Here is a 24,552-nt window from a genome sequence, read left to right as displayed (position 1 = left end):
ACACCATCCAATTATCTATAGATGTACTCCAAAAGGTGAATGGTGGGATACACCAACCAATTATCTATAGATGTACTCCAAAAGGTGGATGGTAGGATCCTTCTAGGATCTTTATACAGTGATGTACACCTAAAGGTGAGTACTAAGATCCCTCTAGGATCTGCTTATTATTACACCAACCAACCATTTAAATTAAAGAAATTTAATTACAATTTTACATGTACAAATATATACGATGTATACGGCATGTTTATTAAGTGTGTAACAGTTGATCTCAATGATCTCTCTGATATGTCTGTATTTAAGGAACAGCAACACGTGGTTTTGGTCAGACAGTTTCCAACACAATACTGTCAAAATTAGATGAAAAGTTCTATCAGGATTAGAGGCCGGCTCCAATTGATGTCATGATTTTTCAGACACTGTTTCTGTTGATGTGTCATCCATGTCCCTATATCCCAGTTTGGACCAATTTTCTTTTGCCATGAGATTTCTGAAAAAAAAGTTACATATTAAAATAAAATTGCAAAAAGAGTCCATGATATAAAGAAAAAAAAACAGATTGTAAAACATGATACCAGGGTAAGTTATATAACATGATACCCGGGTAAGTTATATAACATGATACCCGGGTAAGTTATATAACATGATACCTGGGTAAGTTATAGAACATGATACCTGGGTAAGTTATATAACATGATACCTGGGTAAGTTGTAAAACAAGATACCTGGGTAAGTTGTAAACCATGATACCTGGGTAAGTTGTTAACATGATACCTGGGTAAGTTGTAAACCATGATACCTGGGTAAGTTGTAAAACATGATACCTGGGTAAGTTATATAACATGATACCTGGGTAAGTTGTAAAACATGATACCTGGGTAAGTTATATAACATGATACCTGGGTAAGTTGTAAACCATGATACCTGGGTAAGTTGTAAAACATGATACCTCAGTAACCTGGGTAAGGTATATAACATGATACCTGGGTAAGTTGTAAAACATTATACCTGGGTAAGTTGTAAAACATGATACCTGGGTAAGTTGTAAACCATGATACCTGGGTAAGTTGTAAAACATGATACCTGGGTAAGTTATATAACATGATACCTGGGTAAGTTGTAAAACATGATACCTGGGTAAGTTGTAAAACATGATACCTGGGTAAGTTGTAAAACATGATACCAGGGTAAGTTATATAACATGATACCTGGGTAAGTTGTAAAACATGATACCTGGGTAAGTTGTAAAACATGATACCTGGGTAAGTTATATAACATGATACCTGGGTAAGTTTTAAACCATGATACCAGGGTAAGTTGTAAAACATGATACCTGGGTAAGTTGTAAAACATGATACCTGGGTAAGTTGTAAAACATGATACCTGGGTAAGTTGTAAAACATGATACCAGGGTAAGTTATATAACATGATACCAGGGTAAGTTATATAACATGATACTTGGGTAAGTTGTATAACATGATACCTGGGTAAGTTATATAACATGATACCTGGGTAAGTTATATAACATGATACCCGGGTAAGTTATATAACATGATACCTGGGTAAGTTATATAACATGATACCTGGGTAAGTTGTAAAACATGATACCAGGGTAAGTTTTACCTGGGTAAGTTGTAAAACATGATACCTGGGTAAGTTATACCTGGGTAAGTTGTAAAACATGATACCAGGGTAAGTTATACCTGGGTAAGTTGTAAAACATGATACCTGGGTAAGTTGTAAAACATGATACCAGGGTAAGTTGTAAAACATGATACCTGGGTAAGTTATACCTGGGTAAGTTGTAAAACATGATACCTGGGTAAGTTGTAAAACATGATACCATGGTAAGTTATACCTGGGTAAGTTGTAAAACATGATACCTGGGTAAGTTGTAAAACATGATACCTGGGTAAGTAACATGATACCAGGGTAAGTTGTAAAACATGATACCTGGGTAAGTTGTAAAACATGATACCTGGGTAAGTTGTAAACCATGATACATACCGACACTATTTTCATTTGTGAGACTTAATAACAATACAGAGTGATGTTATAGATAACGTGACATCATAGTGTATAATGGGAGGTCGTGTTAGACTATTAGTTTTGATTTTAATAATTCAATAAAATGTTTTTCTTTCTCTTTTCTTTCTAGAAGGGTATCTGTATATTTTATAGAATGGAAATTATTTGCATTTCTTTTGACCACATGCATCAAAATGTGTGCTTATTTTGATTTTCCTGAATTCTTGAGTATTTACGTGTTGCTTATGTACCCGGACTCTCTTTTCGTAATTGGCTTCCCATTTCTCCAATGTAGTACTCATTGCATCCTGGACATGTGATGACATTTTGTGTAAAATACTGAAAGCGCTAATGCTTAACCAGAAGATTGTTTCAATATTTTTTACCAGACAGAGAGAAAAGTAAAAAAAGATTTCATATGTATGTATAGGGTCTAGTTAGTAAGGCCTTTCCGCATTTACATGCATCTTCATATATATGTATACCTGTTTAATCCATATCATATAAACATAAGGAATCAAAGATTCTCCAAACTAGATTTGAGATTTACAATCAGGAAACAGAACAGGGAAGTTCATGTACTTCAGTGTTTGTGGGTAGTGGGTACCCTGTTAGCACTTACTTGTTCATTCTACATTCCAGATAGTCTTTAGCTTGAATTCTGCACTTGTCATTTTCCTGTTTGTGTGTTTTTAAACATGACATGTACTTCATCATGACAGTTTTACATTCACCTTCAATGACAAAAAAGTACCAAGTTACAATAATGTAAGTCACTTTTGCCAGACGCAATGTTCATGTTGAACTGATTTTTCATATGATGTAACGTATTCACATCACTATAGTTATAAATAGGGGAGGAGATATCCCCCAAACTATTACCTAGTGAGAATAAACATCGGACGATATCGCAAATAGGGGAGGAGATATCCCCCAAACTATTACCTAGTGAGACTAAACATCGGACGATATCGCAGTCACTTTATACATATATAAGTCTACTCATTTTCTTTATCAAAATACATTATATATATACACATAAAAATCACCTAAGCCATATAAGTTCGAAGGACAGATTATTCAAGTTTATTCAAGATTATCAACATCATTATATATATTTATAAATCTAGCAACTAACTATGGACACTCATTACAACTGATTACTCGGCCGGGATCCCTGGTCACTCATTAGGTGCACCCCACCTACCCCCTCCCCGCTATTCCTGGAAAAAAATCATTAGTAACTCGCTTTATCCACAACCTTTGAGTCATGTCGCTATTGTTAACATACAAAATAAACGGTTTTGTCACCTTCATGATCAAGTGGAAAGCTTCCTTTGTCGGGGGGTCTTACGTTAAGTCGTCTTGCTGGGGTCGCCATGTCTCCAGAAAGTTGTCTAGAGTGACTTCCCTTCCCACAGATCACCCAAATTTCTAGAATATCGCGATATTTGATTGGTTCCTTCGGTACAAACCGACCAATAGAAATAGGTTTAACAAATGAGATAGCAGCGGCTACTGCAAAAAAGCATCAGGGATCGAGAGAGATCATCAGGTAACTGTTAGACTCATCAGATATATTTTTGTAGGACTACTACGTCTTAAAAGACGCCCAACGCAACATCAGTATTATATTGTTACATTTTACACCATTTCCACACGGATTAGACATAACGAATTCTGCTGAAGTAAACTCTAAATTTATTTTAAATGTAATAATAATAAAGAGAAAGCTTAAATGTCGCAGTGGGCTGGTCGGCTCTTTTTCTATCGGATATTATTTTGCCGACTGCGACCTCTTATTTCCGAAGCACTAATTCTTTGATGCAGTTTCCGCCCGAAATCCAGGAGTTTATTCTTTGAAAATGTCATCGTCAGCATCGGGAAAATCAGCTATGGGCAGGTTACACGGCGCCTGTCAAAAGTATCTCGCCGTGTAAAACCTCTTAACATTGTTGGAGTACAGTGGGCTGCTGAATTATAATTATCGTTTATTTTGGCCAGAGCGTATAAGACATATTCTAAGGTTCAAATCATGATTTTTTACGTTTATCATCAGATACTTATGTCTTTTTATTTGTCAAAAACTTATTGAAAAATTATTAGAAGTACAAATGAAAATTTCTTAGAAGGGCCAGGAAAAGTGATGCGATCACAGGTCCTAACCTCGTCTGTCAATACATCCAATATATACGGTAAATCTCCGATTAATTCGAACACGCGGATAGTTTGAACACACATTTTTTTCTAGAAAAACAGTAATTTTTTAGCTAGTAATAGTTCGAACTCTGGCTGTTTATAACAGACACCATTTCGAATAGTTCGAACTTGTCAAATGAAGAACGTAAAGTAACATTTTTTCCGGCAAACTCCATTGAAAACTCGCGACGACCCGGCCCCGATGACCGGCCCCGAAAAAATGCCAAGATTTAAATTTGATCAACAAGCACGTTTAGGTTATTAGATTGTATGCGTGATCATTAGAATGCGTCTGTGATTTAATATATGCCACATATTTTAGCGTTAATTTAGTTTTTGTTACATTGCAAAATACACCACGCACGAGACAGTTGATTGCAAATGTAGGCCCCGACAATGTATAAATAACATGCGATATTTGTATTTGTGCTGTGTATATGGCTAACTAAGAAATCGTCCGTGAATTTTCACATATAACTAGTGTTAACTTAGCATTATGATTATTTAATTGTAACTGGACATCTCTTAAGTACTGCCAATCAAAGTATTACCTGAAAACCTGCGACCTCACACTAGGTAAGCATGCTACGAGAGGTGTCGCTTGCGGTATAGTTGAAAGGATCGGCTGCCCGATCTTGCTGAGTGACGACGTGAAAAGCATTCATATCCAGTCAAAACAATCCACAGGTGTCCCAATTAGTGATGGATAATTTTGCAGGTATCAACTATGTTTGGTAGATAATACGACTGGGCATATTTAAAAGCAGACATGTTGATGTTCTGACCTAATTTTACCAACATATATATATTGCCTATTTTTACAGTAGTGCATTCGTAAACGCAACAGGTTATGTAGACTGCTTTTGATGTATTTAAGAGACCATTTATTATAATAATATAGCGATAGTTTCTCATTCAGATGAAAAAATATAACCATGCAAAGATTATACTGTACAAATGTTTAACTTTTGTGTCACAAATGAAACGTGTACGGTACTGTTTTGGGGCCTACTGTAGCTACGCATTGCCCGAGCGGCTTCGTGCAATAACCATCATAGTTATCGCGAAATGAAGAACGTTAACGATCAATTAACATTGAATTAAATGAAATACTCTCATTTTACTTACTTGTAAATGTGCCATTGTTCAGGCCGCCGTTATTACGTATCAGATTTACGATGGATGTGTTTGTGCCTAATGATTTTACTCTGCCGAGATTTTTGCTGATATTGATTCGAATAGTTCGAACTCGCGCTTATTTTCTGAAGCATAATTTCGAATAATTCGAACAGGTATTTAATTTTGTTCGAACTAACCGGAGGTTTACCGTAATCGATGTATTGACAGACGAGGCTAGGACCTGTGGATGCGATAATTAGGAAAGACAGTCACTAGGAACGTTAACCGATATTCTAGTGTAATAGGAGAGGAAAAATGCACGGGCAGACCAGGGTTTGAACCCTGGACCTCCAAACACTAGCCGGATGCTCTACCAAATGGTCTACCTGGTCACCGAGGGTCGACGCTGTCCAGTTCCACTACACTACAGGCCTACATGTAGTTCGCTTTGAAACACAGACACCAAAGAAAGGAATGTTTAAAAATATTAGAAGACTCAAAAGTCATTGTGAATTTTTCCTGAATACAAATCAGAAACAAGTTAACAAGATGTAAAAGAGAAACAGCGAAGTCATAACAGGAAGAAGCAAGGTAGAAAGAACACCACAAAACAGAAGAATATACATATCGTGTTCGTGGACCACCTTGGAGTAGAAAAATTGTTTGCCTTCCGAAAACGAGACACATCATATAAAAGGAGAAGAAATGTTTAAATGAATAGATAGTTACATATGTAGCAGGCCAGGTTTTAATTGTAAATAATGTACATAGTTGTATGGTCGCCTTCTAGCTTCCAGCTAGGGGGAATTTCCCTTTAGCTCAGTCGGTAGAGTGGCGGACCAGTAAGCCGAGGGTCACTGGTTCGATCCCGGCTGGCTGCACACTACTACTCCTTGAACTTTTACTCATAGAAAAGGTCTTCAAATTAAATTACCATCTGAACTGTGATTCATATAAAATTATGATATGAATTAAAATGTTCAGCAATCTCCTTACCAGGTAAATTCTAGATATGGATATAAAGGCATTGTTTTTACCTGCATTCTTTATTAACTAAACGAACTCTAAACAACACGGGTAAATGATAAACAGTCTACCACAATCAGACATCACACTACATTTTTAGATAGCTATGATGAACATCGCAAACATAAATGTTTCAACTACCAATATTTAAGCTGTATACCATACCGAAGTACCATATTTATATTAAATTGATAAATATTGTAATTTATGATTTGGATATAGAGGCTTTCACCCTTAATCCTTTACTTTGCTATTAAAATTAAATGCTATTAAATCAATATCTGATTTAATTTTTTTATGCGTAATATTAATACGATGTGTTTATTTTTACAGATTTGCAGTATTAATAGCATGGGCATGAGATGGCAGCTGTACGATCCTGATTTTTATACAGATATTATTTTTGGATTTGAAGTTGAAGATGAATCTGATGAAGAAGTTTATTTATGTCGATGTTCTGGTCGAGGGAAATCTGATGAGGAACGCCGGATACCACGAATGCCTCTTATTAAGGCCAGTTTTCAAGAAGTGGGTAAAACTTCTATAAAAGATAATAGTAATGATGGAAAATTGAGGATATTTGTTAATTATATGGAATTTATATGAAAAATAATTTCTAAAAATTATTCTATGGTAGTGAAAATATTTATATAACATCTTTAGACTATTTCCAACTTGCTAGAATTTATTAAGCTAGCTTTAACTCTGATAAATCAGAGAGATCAAAAACCAACATCTTATTTAAAGTTCTGGACCGTAGTTTAGGGATTACAGGAGATATTTGTAGCAATTTCATCAGAAATGACTAGAGCAGCCAGATATGATACTGTTTTCTAATTATTAATTGATTTTATTATTTAATTATAATTATGTATACTGAGATAGTGGTTTAATTGTTTGACATTACCTAGCAGCTACAAAACCTACCTACATATGGACCAGTTGTGAAGAAGGGTAAAGGTAGAGGCAGGATGCTGAGGGAAAAAGTGGAAACCATGCCTGCTGTACATGTTAGCACATTTGAACCGGGTTGTAAGGACAACATAGACAGACCTGTAGGTATTAATAAAATTGTATGTACACAGGATAGAGGTAGCCAAATTATCTCCCCTTCAATATATATTACAAACACTAAAAATCAAGTTTTGGCGGTTTTCTTAGCTCACCTGGTCCGACCAAGGTAAGCTTATGCCATACCGTAGCGTCCGTCGTCCGTCCGTCAACAATTGACTTATTCCTCATAAGCACAGATCAGAATTTGACCAAATTTAAACAGAAGCATCCCTATGGGGAGGGGGATTAAAAATTGTACAAATGGTGGGGCTGACCCCAGGGGTCTGAGGGGCGAGGCGAAAAAGGGGTCAATTTGGCTCTATTAATATAAACAACTTCTCTGAAACCGAGCAATGGATATCGCTCATATTTGCCTGATAGCATCACTATGGGGTGGGGATTCAAAATTGTACAAATGATGGGCTGACCCCCAGGGGCCTGAGGGGCGGGGCCAAATGTGGTCAATTGGGCTATATTGATATAAATGACTTCTACTCTGAAACTAACCAATGGATATCACTCATATTTGCCTGGTAGCACCCCCCTGAGGTAGGGATTCAAAACTGTACAAATGACAGGGCTGATCCCTGGGGAGCTAAGAGGCGGGGTCAAAAGGGGTCATTTTGGCAGAATTGATATAAACGACTTCCTCTCTGAAACTAAGCAATGGATATCACTGACATTTATATGGTAGCATGTTCATGGGGTGGGGATTAAAAAGTGTACAAATGATTTGACTGACCTCCCAGGGGCCTGTCGGGCGGGACCAAATGTGGTCAATTTGGCTATATTGATATAAACGACTTCTACTCTGAAACCGAGCAATGGATATTGCTCATATTTGCCTGGTAGCATCACTATGGGGTGGGATTCAAAATTGTACAAATGGTGAGGCTGACCACCCAGGGGTCTGAGGGGTGGGGCCTAAAGGGGTCAATTTGGCTAAATTGATATGAACAACTTTTTCTCTGAAACAGCTCATATTTGACTGGTAGCATCCTTTTAGTAGGTAGGGATTCAAAATTTTATAAAGGAAAGAACTGACCCCCCATGGGGGGGCAGGGGCAAAAGGGTCAATTGGTTTTAACAACTTCTTTTCTGAAACTTAGCAATGGATATCACTCACATTTGTGTGGTAGCATCCCTATGGGGTTGTGCCAAAAGTCAATTTCATTTCATGGATTAATGCATTTTTTGGCATAAAAACCTCACATACCCATATATAATACATATGATATATTGACATTTGGTTTATTTTGTGAAACGTCCTATTAACAGCTAAGGTCATTTAAAGACGGCCTCCCGTACGTGCGACATGCATGCGTGTGGTGAGTGGTGTATATGTGTTTTGGGAGGCTGCAGTATGTTCGTGTTAAGTCTCTTTGTGATAGGCTGGAACTTTTGCCGATTTATAGTATAGTACTACCTCACTGAAGCATACTGCCAAAGACATCCAGCAGCACACCCCACCCGGTCACTTTATACTGACAACGGGCGAACCGGTCGTCTCACTCCAAATATGCTGAGCGCTAAGCAGGAGTAGCAACTACCATTTTTAAAGACTCTGGTATGTCTCTGCTAGGGGACAGAACCCAAAGCCTTCCTCACAGCGGCGAATGCTCAACTAAAGGCCAAAAGTGAGGCATTGTCAAGTGAGACATTAGGAAGAAGAAAGTTGTTCAGAAATAAGATAAAGATAAGATCCCAAATTATACCAGTGACAAATATACTTAAGCATCATTCTTGTTTCATATCTCATGAAAACCAGGTGAGCGATACAGGCCCTCTGGACCTCTTGTTATTAAATAAAATAATATACAATAAGGATAACATTAACATAAAATGCCCTTTCACCCCTGATCAATTTGATATCTCTGAAAGTCCATTATATTTAATAGTTAAAGCAATTAGGAGGGGTGAAAGGGCTACAAACAAAAGTACATAATTTAAAATCAAGCACTAGAATATGGGAAACAATAATTGAATTAAATTCACTTCCCATGAAAACACACATGTACAAATATGATAGTAGCGGCTACTGCAAAAAAAGTATCAGGGATCGGCAGGTAACTGTTAGACACATTAGATGTATTTTTGCAGGACTATTATAAGTCTTAAAAGATGCCCAACACAACATTAATTATATTTTTACACTTTATACCATTTCCACACAGCTAAAACTAATTCTGCTGAAGTAGACTTTAGATAAATTTTTATATGTAACAGAGAGAAAGCTTAAATGTTGCAGTGGGCTGCTGATTTATCGTTTATTTTGGCCAGAGGGCATAACATTTATTCTGCATGAGATTTCCACATCATTCTCCTTTTACACACCAGACAAATCAGTCGTTTTTGACTGACACAGGACATATCTAATGTCAGCTGATAGTCGCAATATCTACAACTAAAAAAGAGTAGAAAGAAACATGTTGAAGATTAAGTCCTATAATATCAGCCTTCGAAGGTTCATATCTTGATTTTTACATGAAAGGGCTACAAACAAAAGTACTTTTTCTTAACCTAATTAACATGAGTAAAATATATAATGATTATTAGGTCATCTGACCCAACAGGTCAGGATGACCTATAGCCATCTTGCTTCGTCCGTCGTTGTCCGCTGTGCGCTGTCCGCCATGCGTAAACTTTTCACATTTTAAACTTCTTCTCAAGTTCCACCAGTGCTATTGAGCTGAAACTTGACAGAAATGATCCTGAGATGATGGATCCTGACGATTTAACCAATTGTGCCACTAGCATTTTTTGCTTTAAAGTGTGGTCTAGGTACACCTTATAGGCCTCACTGGCCAAGTCTCCCTGCATCTGTATCAGTACCCCCGGGACCAGAGATTGATGAAAGGCCTATGTGGCTCCTCTACGCCGAAAACTATGAGATGAAAATAAGGTCGGATCTCAACCTGTGGGTGAAATAAGTTTAGGCAAGAATTTTTGAAATGGGGGATAGGAAAAGGGTTTCAGTCTGGAACCGGGGAGCGAGAAGGTGGGAGCAGATGCAGGAGGCTGGATCAAATCACACATATTAAGATAACGCGGGACATAAGGAAGAGTAGAATTTCATGCTTTCTTTCGCCAAATTGGTTTGTCTTAGACCATTTGATACAAATCAAAAGCATATCGTCTATGATTGTAATATCCTCCCTTAACAAACTTTTAGTTGAATTAAAATGTATGTTGGTACTAATTAGGTTTGACTTTAACACAGGCCAATAAATAAAATGCAAACAAAAAAACACCATAAAGTGGCTTCTGTAGGGTCAAAAAAATCTATAAACTTTGATATTTCCAATAATAACGGAGGGGTAATTGGTGAGGCTCTGGTGGGACAGTGGGGGTGAAGACGGGCTACACCTCTCAAGGCTAAATTGATTACAAACTGACGGACTGAAAATTTGTAGGACTCGCTCATGTTTTGAGTACCCACTATACTGACTAACCGCATTGAGAGTCAAGGCTCATCAGAATTTTGGAAATGGTGTTCTGGATTCGTCTGTAAAATCTTACAATGATTACTGCCATAAATAATAAAATATTATATTTTCAACTTCTTCACAAGTTCCACCTTTAGGATTCTGTTCCAACTTACCTGAAATGATCCTGAGAGTGTCCTGACCAAGAGTTGTTTGGGTTAGTCTGAAATCAAAGATGGTTGCCATTGCCAACAATACCACTAACACGTTACTGAGTATGTATACCACAATAGTGGAAGGGTCTGTAGAGTCAGATGACCGTTAACGCCCATAGGCCCCTTGTTCATTTCTGTGATTCTATAGATATTATTTCAGTGTTTTCTTTTATCAATCAACAGAGACGTGAGCCTATGTTTCTGGATAACAGTTCATTTGTGGAAAACACTGACTTTGCTGTCAAAAAGTTTAGTCCTTTTGCCAGTTTGTCAAAACAAACTTCTCAGCCACCTCCAAGTCCCCAAACATTTGAGGAAGACTTCCCATCCTTGTCATCTTCACCACAATCGGTGCGTAACCAGAGGCCAGTCTACATGGTACCCAGGGTATCGGACAATGACAGTGAGTCAGCTAGTTTAAAAGATCTCAACAGTTTGGCTCAAATCTTCAAGGAATCTGCCTCCATATCTTTCAGTTCATTATCCTCTTGCCCCAGTGACTCCTCACCAGAAAAGTCAGTTGTATTTACATCTACCTCGTGTAGAACTACTGCCTCAAGTGATGAACAAGTCTATGCAAGTGACAGCGAGTCCAGTAGGTCTAGTGAGGCATTAGAATGGAACATTACACAGGGCCATGTTGTCCAGCTGGATGGACTGCCAAAAGGATGTGACTTGTCCACATTAGAGGAGCTTGTTGCCCAGTATGGCACCATCAAGGAAACTCAGGTCCTTCAATATGAAGCCTCGGTCGCTGTCAGATTCAGGTAGTCTGTTAGTACATGTATATTCATATTGATTTATGCTGCAAGTTATTTCAATACATACAGGTCTTTGTATATTTACTGACAAACAGTCAAATCTGTATTAAGTAACCACTTAACTTAAAGAGAAGTTGAAAAACTGTTTCTTAATGGAGAATGGTCTCTTAATATGAGATGTATCTTCAATCTTAATAGAGATTATAATAAGCCTTTTAAATGGCGATAATATTGGTTACGTTCGTTACTGCATTTCCTACTTCATAAATTTTTTCACTTGCAAATATCTGTCCTAATGTCTCAAAAAGATTACAAATCGTAATAACATTAAATTGAGTGTACACAAATTCTATATTATATACTCATCGTGCAAATTTATGCATTTTTATCAGACAAAATGTCTGAAAATTAACAGAATTTCTAGAACATCTCTTTGCCATTTACATTTCTGCTAAAACAATAACTAGATGGGGAGGTGACATAGCCCCAAAATTATATAATTTGATAATGTTCAGTATTGGATATCAAAAGAATGTCATGTACATAAATGTACTGCTTTAGTCTCGATATTTATCTTTTCTTGGCAGATATATACAGCTGTAGCAAAACATAAAACAGACACATCATCAATACTGTATTTATATATCTTATGATAAACTTTGTAGGTTGACATCTGAAGATGCTTGTGAATGGGTGGTATCCTGTTTGGATGGTACTGATTGTCTATTTCCAGGTAGGTTTTCAATGGTCTCACTTTATAAGGTCAAATGTCAGTTACCTGGTAATTTCTACATGTACATGTAAGTTCTATGAAAAATGAAAGTACATTGTTATGTATGCACTACATTCTGGTTTGTATCTGCCTTTAAAAATTGGATTATTATGATATGGTGTTGCTTGCATTTTTAGGTCACCTGAGACAAAGTCTCAAGTGACCTATTCTGATCGCCTTTTGTCCGTCGTCGTCCATCCGTAAACAATTTACATTTTCAACTTCTTCTCCAAAACCACCTAACCAAATTCAATGAAATTTGGCAGGGAGCTCCTATGGCTAAAGGTCAACTAAAATTGTGAATTATATGGTCCCCATCCCCCAGGGGCCTGAGGGGCGGGGCAAAAAAGAGTCAAATTGACTAAAACTTCAAAAATCTTCTTCTCTACTCTCAGATAAGGTGGAATCAAAAACTCTTCATAGATGAAAGGGCCTTAAGGTGCTTTACCAAAATTGTGAATGTCATGACCCTGGGGTTTCATGTTTGCCCCTGGGGAGGGGGTAAACTTTACTATAGTTTATATAGGGAAATCACATTTTTGACTATTATTTGTTGGATTTGTATTGGAATTCATTCTAACTTGGTTCAAATTATCAGCATAGGATGACAGTTTGATGGTATGTACATGTTGGCCCTGGTTGACCCCAGGGGCTGGTGGGCGGGGCCAAAAAGGGTCAAATTGACTGAAATTTCAAAAATCTTCTTGCAATTCAACCCAAATAAGGTAGAATCAAATACTCTTCACAGATGGAAGGGCCTTAAGGTGCTTTACCATAATTGTGGATTTCTTAGCCCTAGGGTCTCACATTTGCCCCATGGGAGGGGATAAACTTTACTATAGTTATAGGGAAATCACATATTGACTATCATTTGTTTTAGTTGTTTTGAAATTCATTCTAAATTTGTTAGCATTATCAGCATGGGATGACTGCTTAATGGTATGCACATGTTGGCCCTGACTGATCTCAAAAAGTGTCAATCAAATTTACTGAAATATTTCAAAAATCAGGTGACCGTTAAGGCTCATGGGCCTCTTGTTTTAGGTTGCATGAGACAAAGTCTGAAGTGACTGATTTTGTTTGTCTATGCTCCAGGGGTTCCAGGGTCGGTCAAATTGAACTTCTGGAAGGAGTTTTGTCAGACTTCATATATAGGTTCCCCGTGGTCATTAGTTGTGCTCATTAGGGTCCCGTATTGGAGCTAAGAGTGCCCTATAATAATCACTCTGTCTGTCCATCCATCTATCCATCACTTCACACATTTTGTTCACTGCTGATAAGTATTTAATGACGGATTTACATCAAATTTGGTCAAGGAATTCAGTTCACAAAAGAGCAAAATAAGGTAAAAAACCAAAATCAAACGTCAAGGACATCATGTGCAAAGGTCAAGGTCAAATTTTGTATCGTTAGTGATGAAAATTTGGTTATGACATTATGAAGCAATAATGGTTAAAATTAAAGAAGAGGGCCGATCATCAATTATAATAAAAAATTAATAGATTTGAAACATTTCTAGCAATGTTGATATTAAAATCCAAAAATCAAAGAGTGAATTTTGAAGTGGTTTCCCATTTTACGCAATTATATATAATCTCCAGTATTGTTATCTTCAGTAATCAATGGTGTCCAGCAGACTGGTTATAGTAGCACTAAAGCGTCTGACTGACCCATGCAGGCTAAGAGTAGAGGAATGTCAATGCATCGGCACTACCGGTGGTTCAAATACAGATAATTCATTGGATATTTGATTTACATAAAAACATAATAATACGTGTCAATAACTGCAATAAAATGAATTTGAAGTGAAGTTGTCATGTAGTTGTGATCTCCACAAGTTAAACATCAATATAACATGGACTTGTATTATTTAACTCCATGATCTGTCTGGTTAATATTTAATCATCTTTGTTATTTTTACCTCAAATAAAAGCATCAGACTAAAGTTATGATCAATTGTTTTGCTCCTGAATTTAACAAATGATAAAAGAATGAAGTATTAATAACATTAACTAAGACACATTTTAGACATTTATTTTTAGATTGACTTTGATTTTTTTAAATTTGGTGAAATTCAATAATTGATCGGACAAGGTAATCTGATTATACGATTAATTGATCGTTCATAATTAAACAAGCAAAGTTATGTTATAACTGATTAACATTTTGTTTAGATATTCTGAAGCAAAATTGGTCAGAATTAAACAAGAAGTCATCTTTCCAAAGATCAAGGTCACTGCCCAATGTCAAGGATTAAATAGACCTGTGGCTATGACATTGGTTCTTGGTTGGGGAGGTATTCAGGATTTAGATAGATGTGAGTAAAATCAAACCTAACCAAAGAGTTTTAGAATTAACAGAATTTTTTTCCCTAAGTAAGTATAGAGGTTGATGTTTGTGATGTATATTTTGCTGACCTAATTGCCACACAACGGGGCCCTTACTATAGTTTGAATATGAATCTGTTCCAGAATTCAAAATGGCTGATAGTTGAAGTTTAGTATTATGATATCTAGTTTTGAGGTTATCTGACCCAAAGGATGTTAAGAAAGGGGAGAAAACAAAGTGTTATTTTTTAGCCATGGTGGCCACTCTGTAAGATGATGGCCAGGCACAATCATGGTTTTCCTGAACAACGCCTCTTTCAAACTTTATCTCAAGTTCCACCTTTAGGATACTGCTCTAACTTACATGAGATTTTCCAGACCAAGAGTTGTTTGGGTTATATTAATTAGTCTGAAATCAAAGATGGCTGCCATTGCCAACAATACCACTAACATGTTACTGAGTATGTATACCACAATAGTGGAAGGATCTGTAGAGTCAGATGACCGTTAACACCATAGGCCTCTTGTTCATTTCTGATCCTATAGATATTATTTCAGTGTTTTCCCTTATCAATCAACAGAGACATGTGCCTATGTTTCTAGATAACAGTTCATTTGTGGACAACACTGACTATGCTGTCATAAGGTTAAGCAATTTTGCACACTCATGGTTTTCCTGAACAACACCTATTAAAACTTCTTTTAAAGTTCCACCAGTGGGATTCAGCTCTAATTGACCTGAGATGGTCCAGATGTTATTTTTTGGGTCGGTCCAAAATCCACTGATTAAAAGATCCACCGATCAAAATTCATGGCCACTATAGCAGCCATCTGGAAAAGAACATTTTAAACTTCTTCTCCAGTTCGACTAATGCTATTGAGCTCGAAATAGGTGAGGATGTTAAGGAAGGGGAGCCAACAAAGGGTTCTTATTTTACAGCCTCATAAAAACTTTGACATGGCAGCTATGGGAGCCATTTTGTAACATGATTGCGCAATCATGGTTTTCCTGAACAATGCCTATTTCAAACATCTGTGGGGCTGCTGTAGCCGAGATGGTCCTAACCAAGTGTTGTTAGGGCCCCGCATCGAGAGATGCGGGTGCCCTATAGTAATCAGGTTGTTCGTCTGTCCGTCCGTCCGTCCGTCTGTCTGTCTGTCTGTCCGTCTGTCCGTTTTTTTTCTTCTGCACAAAAATGATTGAAGGAGATGAAGGATTTGTTTCAAATTGTAACTGATGATTTCTCATGCATCCTAGATCAGATGTGTAGTATTTCATGCAAATCGGATTCAAAATGGCTGTTAGGCGGCCATATTGAATTTTAACATTAACATGAAAATACTGGATCTTTGTTGTTTTTAACTGTTCACTATTCGATTATGCAAAGTTGTCAAGAAATAAACCAAGAGTTAACTGACAGAATGATCAAACTCATAGTTCAAGGTCACAAGTTCAAAGGTCAACGGTCAAGGTCATCCTGGGTCGGCTTCAAAATGCCAGGTAATCGACCCTTTTGGATTTTAGCAGTCAAAACAATTTTGACATTTTCTTATCAATGAATGATCTTGTTTTTGATATGCTTTTATATAAATTTGAAACATTAGTTATAGCAGATTGCAGAATTGTTTATTAGGGCCCCGCATCAAAGATGCGGTGCCCTATAGTAATCAGGTTGTCCGTCTGTCCGTCTGTCTGTCCGTCTGTCCATTTTTTTCTTTTGCGCCAAATTATTGACAAGAGTTGGAGGATTTCGGTGAAAATTGGTACATAGTGGTATTTAGGGAAGCCAAACACAATGGTACCACTTACAAAATCGTCTGTTGCCATGGTAACAAATGGAGGTTTCTGATTGGTTGAAATTTCGATATTGTTCGATTTCGGTGAAAATTGGTACAAAGTGGTATTTAGGGAAGCCAAACACAATGGTACCACTTATGAAACCGTCTGTTACCATGGTAACAAATGGAGGTTTCTGATTGGTTGAAATTTCGATATTGTTGGATTTCGGTGAAAATTGGTACATAGTGGTATTTAGGGAAGCCAAACACAATGGTACCACTTACGAAACCGTCTGTTGCCATGGTAACAAATGGAGGTTTCTGATTGGTCAAAATTTAGTTATTGTTTGATTTTGGTGAGAGAATTGGTATATAGGGGTTTTGAGGGAACAATGGTTCACCTTTCCAAAACCTGTGTTGTCATGGGAATGAAACAGAGGCTTCTGATTGGTAGAAATTTTGATATTATTTGATTGCGGCGAAAATTGGTACGTACAGGTATTGAGGGAAGCCGATTTTCGATGATGTAACATTTTACATATTGACATAAAACCACAATACACACATACATATACAATACTATTACAGTCTTCCATTAGCATAATTTATGACTTATGCAAAGTTGGTCACAATCAAACAAGATATCAACTGACCAAAGTTCAAAGTCAATGGGTCATATGTTAAGGTCGGATTGACATTTTTTAAGTGGTTAATCTTAAGTTGGTCACAATCAAACAAGGTATCAACTGACCAAAGTTCAAAGTCAATGGGTCATATGTTAAGGTCGGATTGACATTTTTTAAATGGTATTAAAGATTTTGTTATGACATTATGAAGGTAAGTTGGTGTCAAGCGACCAAATTTTGAAGTTGATTGAGTCTAAATATAAAAAGTTTTAAAACAAAAAAAAGGTGAAAAAAGTACTGGTTTGGATTTCTTATACCTCAAATGACAAAAAAAGCACATTATTAAAATATTTTAAAAAATCCTTTTTTTCTCCCCTTTTCTTCACATTTGGTATGTTTTGTTTTTCAGAAAACCCTCTCAAGTTTACCTTATTAGAATAACTGCATTGAGATTATATCAGTTTGTGTGCTCCTTGATATTAGATTTGAAACAAATTTGAAAAGTGTAATGCTTGTAGAATTCTTTTAGCTAGCTTTTCCATACAATAATAATAAGCAGTATTGTCAGTGGCCCTATTAATGCTAACATTAATGAAACAATAGCAAAGGTTAATCAAAAACATATATCTAATAGTTTCATGTCAATATATTACAATCAGTGTTTTTCCTGGGTATTTTGGGAAAACTTCAATATGCCAAATTGGGAAAATTTGAGCGCAAACTGTAAATTACACCCAAACACTAACATTGAATTTTCTATGCTAACCAATTTTACAGTGCACAGTGTATTCCTAAAAACGAAACTGGGAATTTTTTCATTGATTGTGAAAAGTCGTCATACAAATGTTATTTGGAATTTTCGAGTTGATTTTGGGAAAAAATCAGGCTAAAACGCATTGAGAATGGGGTCGTTTGGCGCACCCAGTTATATAGGCAGGAAAAACACTGACAATAATTATTACATTTACCCTGAAGGGTCAGACACATAGCGGGGCCCTTACTGACGTGTCAGTGTTCTAGTTATTTTTCGGGTTGGTCTATAATCCAAAATTGCTGCCATGGCAGCCATCTTGAAAAACACATTTTAAATGTTCCCCAGTTCTACTGGTGCAATTGAGCTGGAAATAGGTGAGGATGTTAAGGAAGGGGAGCCAACAAAGTGCTGTTAATTTTCAGCCTCATAAAATCTTTGACATGGCAGCTACGGCAGCCATTTTGTAACATGATTGCGCAATTTTGGTTTTCCTGAACAACACCTATTTCAAACTTCTTCTCAATTTCCACCTGTGACATTCATCTCAAACTTCATTGCTACAATGATTCTGAGATGGTCCTGACCAAGTGTTGTTTATTTTCTGGTCGGTCCAAAATCTTTGCATGCTGCCATGGCCAGCAGTGCCACTATACTTGCCAAGGAGTATGTATACTACAACAGTACAAGAGTCTTTAGAGCCAGATGACCGTTAAGGCCCATGGGCCTCTTGTTTTTCAGACAACTCTGACATCTCCCTTGCATGTACATACCATATTTGACCTAATAAGGGTGCAGAGCGCGGGTAATTGACAGTAGGGGCGTCCTTATTAAGATTAGTTATTCTGAAGTTTTATGAAACAGACTATACCTTATAGCAGAATACCCAAGGCTGTGGAAACGGTAAAATATTCAGTCATAAAAATATTCCAGATGAAGATATCTATTCATTATCATTTATTCAGCTTAAATATCACTTGAATATTCTTGTAAACTTGTAAACCATGCCAGCTGATCTTTAGACCAGAGAACATGTGTTCCACCATTTATGTTCAAATGGAACTCTTTTGCATTCTATTTATAGAACACAGGTGATTTCCCAGATCATATCAGACATCATTTTCCTAATAATTGATTTACAATGTTTTTTACTAGCTTTCTGTTTTGAAAAAAAGTTATTTATCAACAAGAATGAAGTCTTTTACTTTATCTTCAAATAAAGAGGAGGTTCGGATCTTGGTCAGGAACCGTGTGCACCTCCAGTGGGATGTGATAATCAGGAAAATCTGCTCATTCCGACAATCCTTTCATTGATGAACAATTAACCACGTGCCAGCGGCAGCGTTGTTACAATAGTACGGAATATGGTTACGTTCAACGTACAGTTCTGTCGTCATTTCTTGAGTAGTTAGCTTTTATCTAAGGAATTGACGATGTCTTTTAATTCCGGAAAACGTTCCATCCTGAAAAGTAATACGAACACATTCAAAGAACAGTAACTCTGGAATATTTTAAATATGTCTATAAATAAATTACCCCTTTGGGCCCCTTTCATGTTTTGACTGAAATGTAAATTTGGAGGGAGAATTTTAGGAAACGGCAATTACACCTCTCTTAACAGTAACTTGCTCATAGCTTGACCCTTATAAAAACGAAACAAGATAAGTATTCACAATGTTTACATACTCGTTTTACATGTGTATCTCTGCAGTGAAATGCCAGTAATAACAACACGTATTCGTTTGCTTTGTGTGTACATTAAAACTATAACAAACCACTTGTATTTCAGAATCCGTAGCAATAAATCTATTGGGTTTTAACTCACTAAGCAGCTGTGTGTATACATTTAAACACCATGCATATCGCTTGACTGAGTTGTGTATAACAAGTACGTGTTGGCCACGATATAGCAGATAAGACTGAGATGATTACAAATAAATTAATAAAAGCAAGTTATTCACCTAGCTCTCGGGTCTTTGAAAAACGGCGAAGAATATGTAATCTGTGTTGCTTCTACTCCTGTGTTACAAATGTATCTGATGCTACACTATACAAATCTCATGTCTTTTATGTGGTAAAGTAGGTCTCTGTGGGGCTAGGTCACACTTGGGATAAAAAAAAGTACTACTGGGTCAGGTTGGGGTTTCCCAGGCTATGTAGGTCACGCAGGTGTTAGCTCACGCTGGTATGAGTTCAATGTAGGTCAAGTTATAGATAAAGAGACACCTAAATTACTTTTCTTACATTTCATTAGATGTTCTCGTTGTTATCAGGAAAGAAGGGGGAAGATCATAACAGAACAAATAAACACTCTTGGATTTCTTGTTTACATTGTTAACACTTGTTTGCCAAAGTAGATATTAGATAACAGAGATCGGAAAGCCTTGAGCCTGAAGTACAGGTTTTGTCTATATAAGTCGGGGACAGGTCTAAATAAAATTAAACAGGTCGACAGTACTTGTCTAACTAGACATGCTATGACTATATAAGTATAGCTCATTGGTACGGCTGGCAAAACCTGGTGTGTGTGGCTGTGCATGGCTCAACATCAAACTTTAAATACCTGGTTAAATTGTAGAGTATCACTACTGTAAACAGGTGTGAAGCCAGGTTTGGGAAACAGACAAAATGAAGGAGGAGAGTATCATTGCTCGAGTTGTTAAATGTGGTCATAGCACTTGTGAACTCTGTTGGTAGTGCTGAGAAATGCAAAATTAGGGACAAAAAATATGAAGCCGATACAGTCAGCATAGTACTTTGCAGTCTTAATTAATTAATTAGCTCAATTGACATTAGCGTAGTACTTCACAGGCTTAATTAATTAATTAGCTTAATTTACATTAGCTGGTACTAAAAAAAGTAGACATGTACTTCAAATTAGATTCGGATGTCACAATTGGTATTAATCGTAATGATGAATTACCCTTATAACTCATATATTTGCCTAAATGAGTCCTACTATGTAGATGTTTCATGAGCATATGGAGTGGTTCAGGTTTCTTCTGTTAAAAAAGGAAGACTCCATTATATGGGAGAGTTTCATAGTAAAATCTTGACAACATGTATCAATGAAAATACATAGTTACTAAAGTGTAAGTTCAATAATTGTTTTAGGGTATGCATATCAAGATGTAATAAAGAATGTTTCTGGTAAAAGTCAGATAGATAAAGGAAACTAGATGCAAATATTAGTCAACTTGCTTGTTCTGACAGACGTCAAACTTGGATTTTGAAAATTAAAGTTTGTTATCACTATTTCTTAAAAAGTACTGGAGAGATATTTCTCAATTTTCACATGTAGAGAATCTTTAGAATCATTTAACTTTTAAACTTACTTCAGTACCAACATGAAAAATGATTTAAAAAAAAAACAGCTGTGAAGCATCCCTATACGTAGCTAAGTATTCCCCTTGTGTGAATGTAACATACTTCAGCAATGACTGTACCCATTCAGCAATGAGCAGACATTAATTAATGTCATTTTTCATTTCTGTATTTTCAGAATCCAATCGAACCTTACATTGCTATAAGGTTGAATGACCTAAGAAGAGTCCGTCGTTTCTACATCTAGATGGCAAATCTAACACGACAGTTCTACAAGTCCCGTACAATTTCGACTTTCAACTGGTCTGAACTCCTCACAAGAGTTTTAAGGTTATATATTACATCTTGATGGGTGTTAATCGTACACACTGAGACCAGATATCATGTTTGTCATTTTCATGTCATTCCATAGGTTTATGTTATAACACAGGTTTCTGACTTTGGTTAGTCGTGGTTTATGGTAAAGGTGTGCTTGTATATCCCAAGTAAGTCATTGTTTATGGTAAAGGTGTGCTTGTACACCCCAAGTTAAGTCGTGGTTTATGGTAAAGGTGTGATTGTATATCCCAAGTTAGTCGTGGTTTATGGTAAAGGTGTGCTTGTATATCCCAAGTAAATCGTGGTTTATGGTAAAGGTGTACTTGTATATCCCAAGTAAGTCGTGGTTTATGGTTAAGGTGTGCTTGTATACCCCAAGACAGTAAGACGTGGTTTATGGTAAAGGTGTACTTGTATATCCCAAGTAAGTTGTGGTTTATGGTAAAGGTGTCCTTGTATATCCCAAGTAAGTCGTGGTTTATGGTAAAGGTGTGCTTGTATATCCCAAGTAAGTCATTGTTTATGGTAAAGGTGTGCTTGTATATCCCAAGTAAGTCATGGTTTATGGTAAAGGTGTGCTTGTATATCCCAAGTAAGTCGTGGTTTCTGGTAAAGGTGTACTTGTATATCCCAAGTAAGTCATGGTTTATAGTAAAGGTGTGCTTGTATACCCCAAGTAAGTCGTGGTTTACGGTAAAGGTGTACTTGTATACCCCAAGTAAGTCATGGTTTCTGGTAAAGGTGTGCTTGTATACCCCAAGTAAGTCGTGGTTTACGGTAAAGGTGTGCTTGTATACCCCAAGTAAATCGTGGTTTATGGTAAAGGTGTGCTTGTATATCCCAAGTAAGTCATGGTTTATGGTAAAGGTGTGCTTGTATACCCCAAGTAAATCGTGGTTTATGGTAAAGGTGTGCTTGTATACCCCAAGTAAGTCGTGGTTTACGGTAAAGGTGTGCTTGTATATCCCAAGTAAGTCGTGGTTTATGGTAAAGGTGTGCTTGTATACCCCAAGTAAGTCATGGTTTATGGTAAAGGTGTGCATGTATATCCCAAGTAAGCCATGGTTTATGGTAAAGGTGTGCTTGTATACCCCAAGTAAGTCATGGTTTATGGTAAAGGTGTGCTTGTATATCCCAAGTAAGTCGTGGTTTATGGTAAAGGTGTGCTTGTATATCCCAAGTAAGTCGTGGTTTATGGTAAAGGTGTGCTTGTATAGTAACTGTCCTTGTCGTAGTAAAGATTACAGGGACCCTTTCGTTGTAATGGAATCTGGTGCCAATCAAATGTTATGATATGGAGAAATATAAAGAAGTAAAACTTACTGATCAACCTGTTTGTCACAAATCTTACACAAATGTTTGTAGATCAGAACTATAGAAAAAACAGATGAAACTAGATATAAAATTTACATGCTTGTTTTTTTAATCAAAATTTACAGTTTAACCTTGCTGCCCATCAACTGTAAAGATTTTGTTGACAAGACTTTTTTAAAACCATTTCTCCAACTAATATTTCAATCATATGTGTTAGAAAAGATACCTGAATGATGTTGATTCAGATTTGCAAAAGAAGGCTGGCTCCTTTCTGGATCCCTTCCATGGGACCCCAAGAAGTAAAGGGATGTCTGAAAGTTTTCGTATTTATTACTGCCAAACAACCCCTATTTATGTTTTATTTTGAGAGAACTAAGCCATTTAAAAATGTACTACATTTCCGTACCAAAAGTAAATTCAAACTTAGACTGGTAACCATCTTTGGTAAAGGAGACTTTATTTAGTACTCATGTTGGCTAAGCTTGGTCTATTTTGCTGTGAAAAAAGTGCATTTTTGCACAAAAAACAATAGAAATATTTAATATATTTTTGACATTTATTCATATAATTTTGTTTATCATAATGTTTTTATATTTATTTCACAATATTCTGTTTAATTAATGTAATATGTATGATGCTACATTATGACTTGTGTGATTGATTAAAAACCTGTTTGTTTCCAACAGATTTTGTCGTACCTTTAATATAGACTGAATTACGTGGAATGTAGTAATATCTTTATGGATTACTTCTCTCCTTTGACAGTATGATAATAAAGATTTTATTACTTCTGTCATTTGACAGTATAATAACAAATATTTCATTACTGTTCTGCCCTATGACAGAATACAGCATAACAACAAAGATTTTATTACTTCTGTCCTATGACAGAACACAGCATAACAGCAAAGATTTTATTACTTCTCTCCGGATTCTTTGACAGTATAATAAAGATTTTTAAGCTCACCTGAGCCGAAGGCTCATGTGAGCTTTTGCTATGGGGTATCGTCTGGCATCTGTCGTCCGGCGTCCGTTAACTTTTTTTTAACCGAGAGTGTTGAAATTCGCATTAAATGATTAGTTAGAAGGTCCTGACTAGATATTTGTATTTGTAGAACATTTCTTTGTTTATGATAACTAGGCTTTTGGATTTTCTACTCCCTGATACCAGTTAGTTTTGATGAGAAAACCTGTTAGCTTAATGTCTGCATGAAACCATAGTATTGCTGGTTTAGTGTCACACAGGAAAAACAATAAAATTAATTAGATAAAGGGCAGCAAAGGTCTGGGAATGAAGCCCTATCTCAGAGCTGCCCAGTTACCCAGTGTCTAGATTATATGTGTAAATATAAATATCAGAAAACTTCTGATAATCTAAAGCAAATTTGGAGTGAGTCTAAAGGTTTCTAATTCATTAGTCATATACATATATATTATGTAGTGATACTGTGCAAGTAGAAAGCATGTCACATTGAGACTATTTATGTCTTTACATTGCTCTATGTTGTGACT

The 24,552-nt window shown here is 36.5% G+C and overlaps 2 protein-coding genes across 3 annotated transcripts; one reads left to right on the top strand and one right to left on the bottom strand.

Moving 5' to 3' along the window:
* Positions 1 to 186: 186 nt before the first annotated feature.
* Positions 187 to 3,465, bottom strand: LOC117322404 (cytochrome c oxidase assembly protein COX19-like). Its single transcript, XM_033877285.1, has 3 exons — positions 3,343 to 3,465; positions 2,654 to 2,765; positions 187 to 493 (listed from the first exon to the last, which is right to left on the bottom strand). The coding sequence occupies exons 1-3, from the start codon at positions 3,410 to 3,412 to the stop codon at positions 406 to 408; spliced, it is 270 nt and encodes an 89-aa protein (XP_033733176.1). The 5' UTR covers positions 3,413 to 3,465; the 3' UTR covers positions 187 to 405.
* A 70-nt stretch (positions 3,466 to 3,535) lies between these two features.
* Positions 3,536 to 23,723, top strand: LOC117322389. 2 transcript variants are annotated; one of them, XM_033877275.1, is made up of 6 exons: positions 3,536 to 3,586; positions 6,709 to 6,903; positions 7,290 to 7,430; positions 11,252 to 11,835; positions 12,495 to 12,562; positions 21,587 to 23,723. In XM_033877275.1, exons 2-6 carry the CDS (start codon positions 6,727 to 6,729, stop codon positions 21,622 to 21,624), a joined length of 1,008 nt encoding a protein of 335 aa, XP_033733166.1. In that variant the 5' UTR covers positions 3,536 to 3,586; positions 6,709 to 6,726; the 3' UTR covers positions 21,625 to 23,723. The 2 variants fall into 2 exon arrangements, with proteins under 2 accessions (XP_033733166.1, XP_033733158.1); XM_033877267.1 differs by having other exon boundaries at positions 7,287 to 7,430.
* The last annotated feature ends 829 nt before the right edge of the window (positions 23,724 to 24,552 follow it).

The sequence above is a fragment of the Pecten maximus genome, chromosome 1 (genome assembly GCF_902652985.1).
Source record: "Pecten maximus chromosome 1, xPecMax1.1, whole genome shotgun sequence".
Classification (NCBI taxonomy): domain Eukaryota; kingdom Metazoa; phylum Mollusca; class Bivalvia; order Pectinida; family Pectinidae; genus Pecten; species Pecten maximus.
Note: the sequence above shows the minus strand (reverse complement) of the source record. Positions and strands in the feature narration are given on the sequence as shown.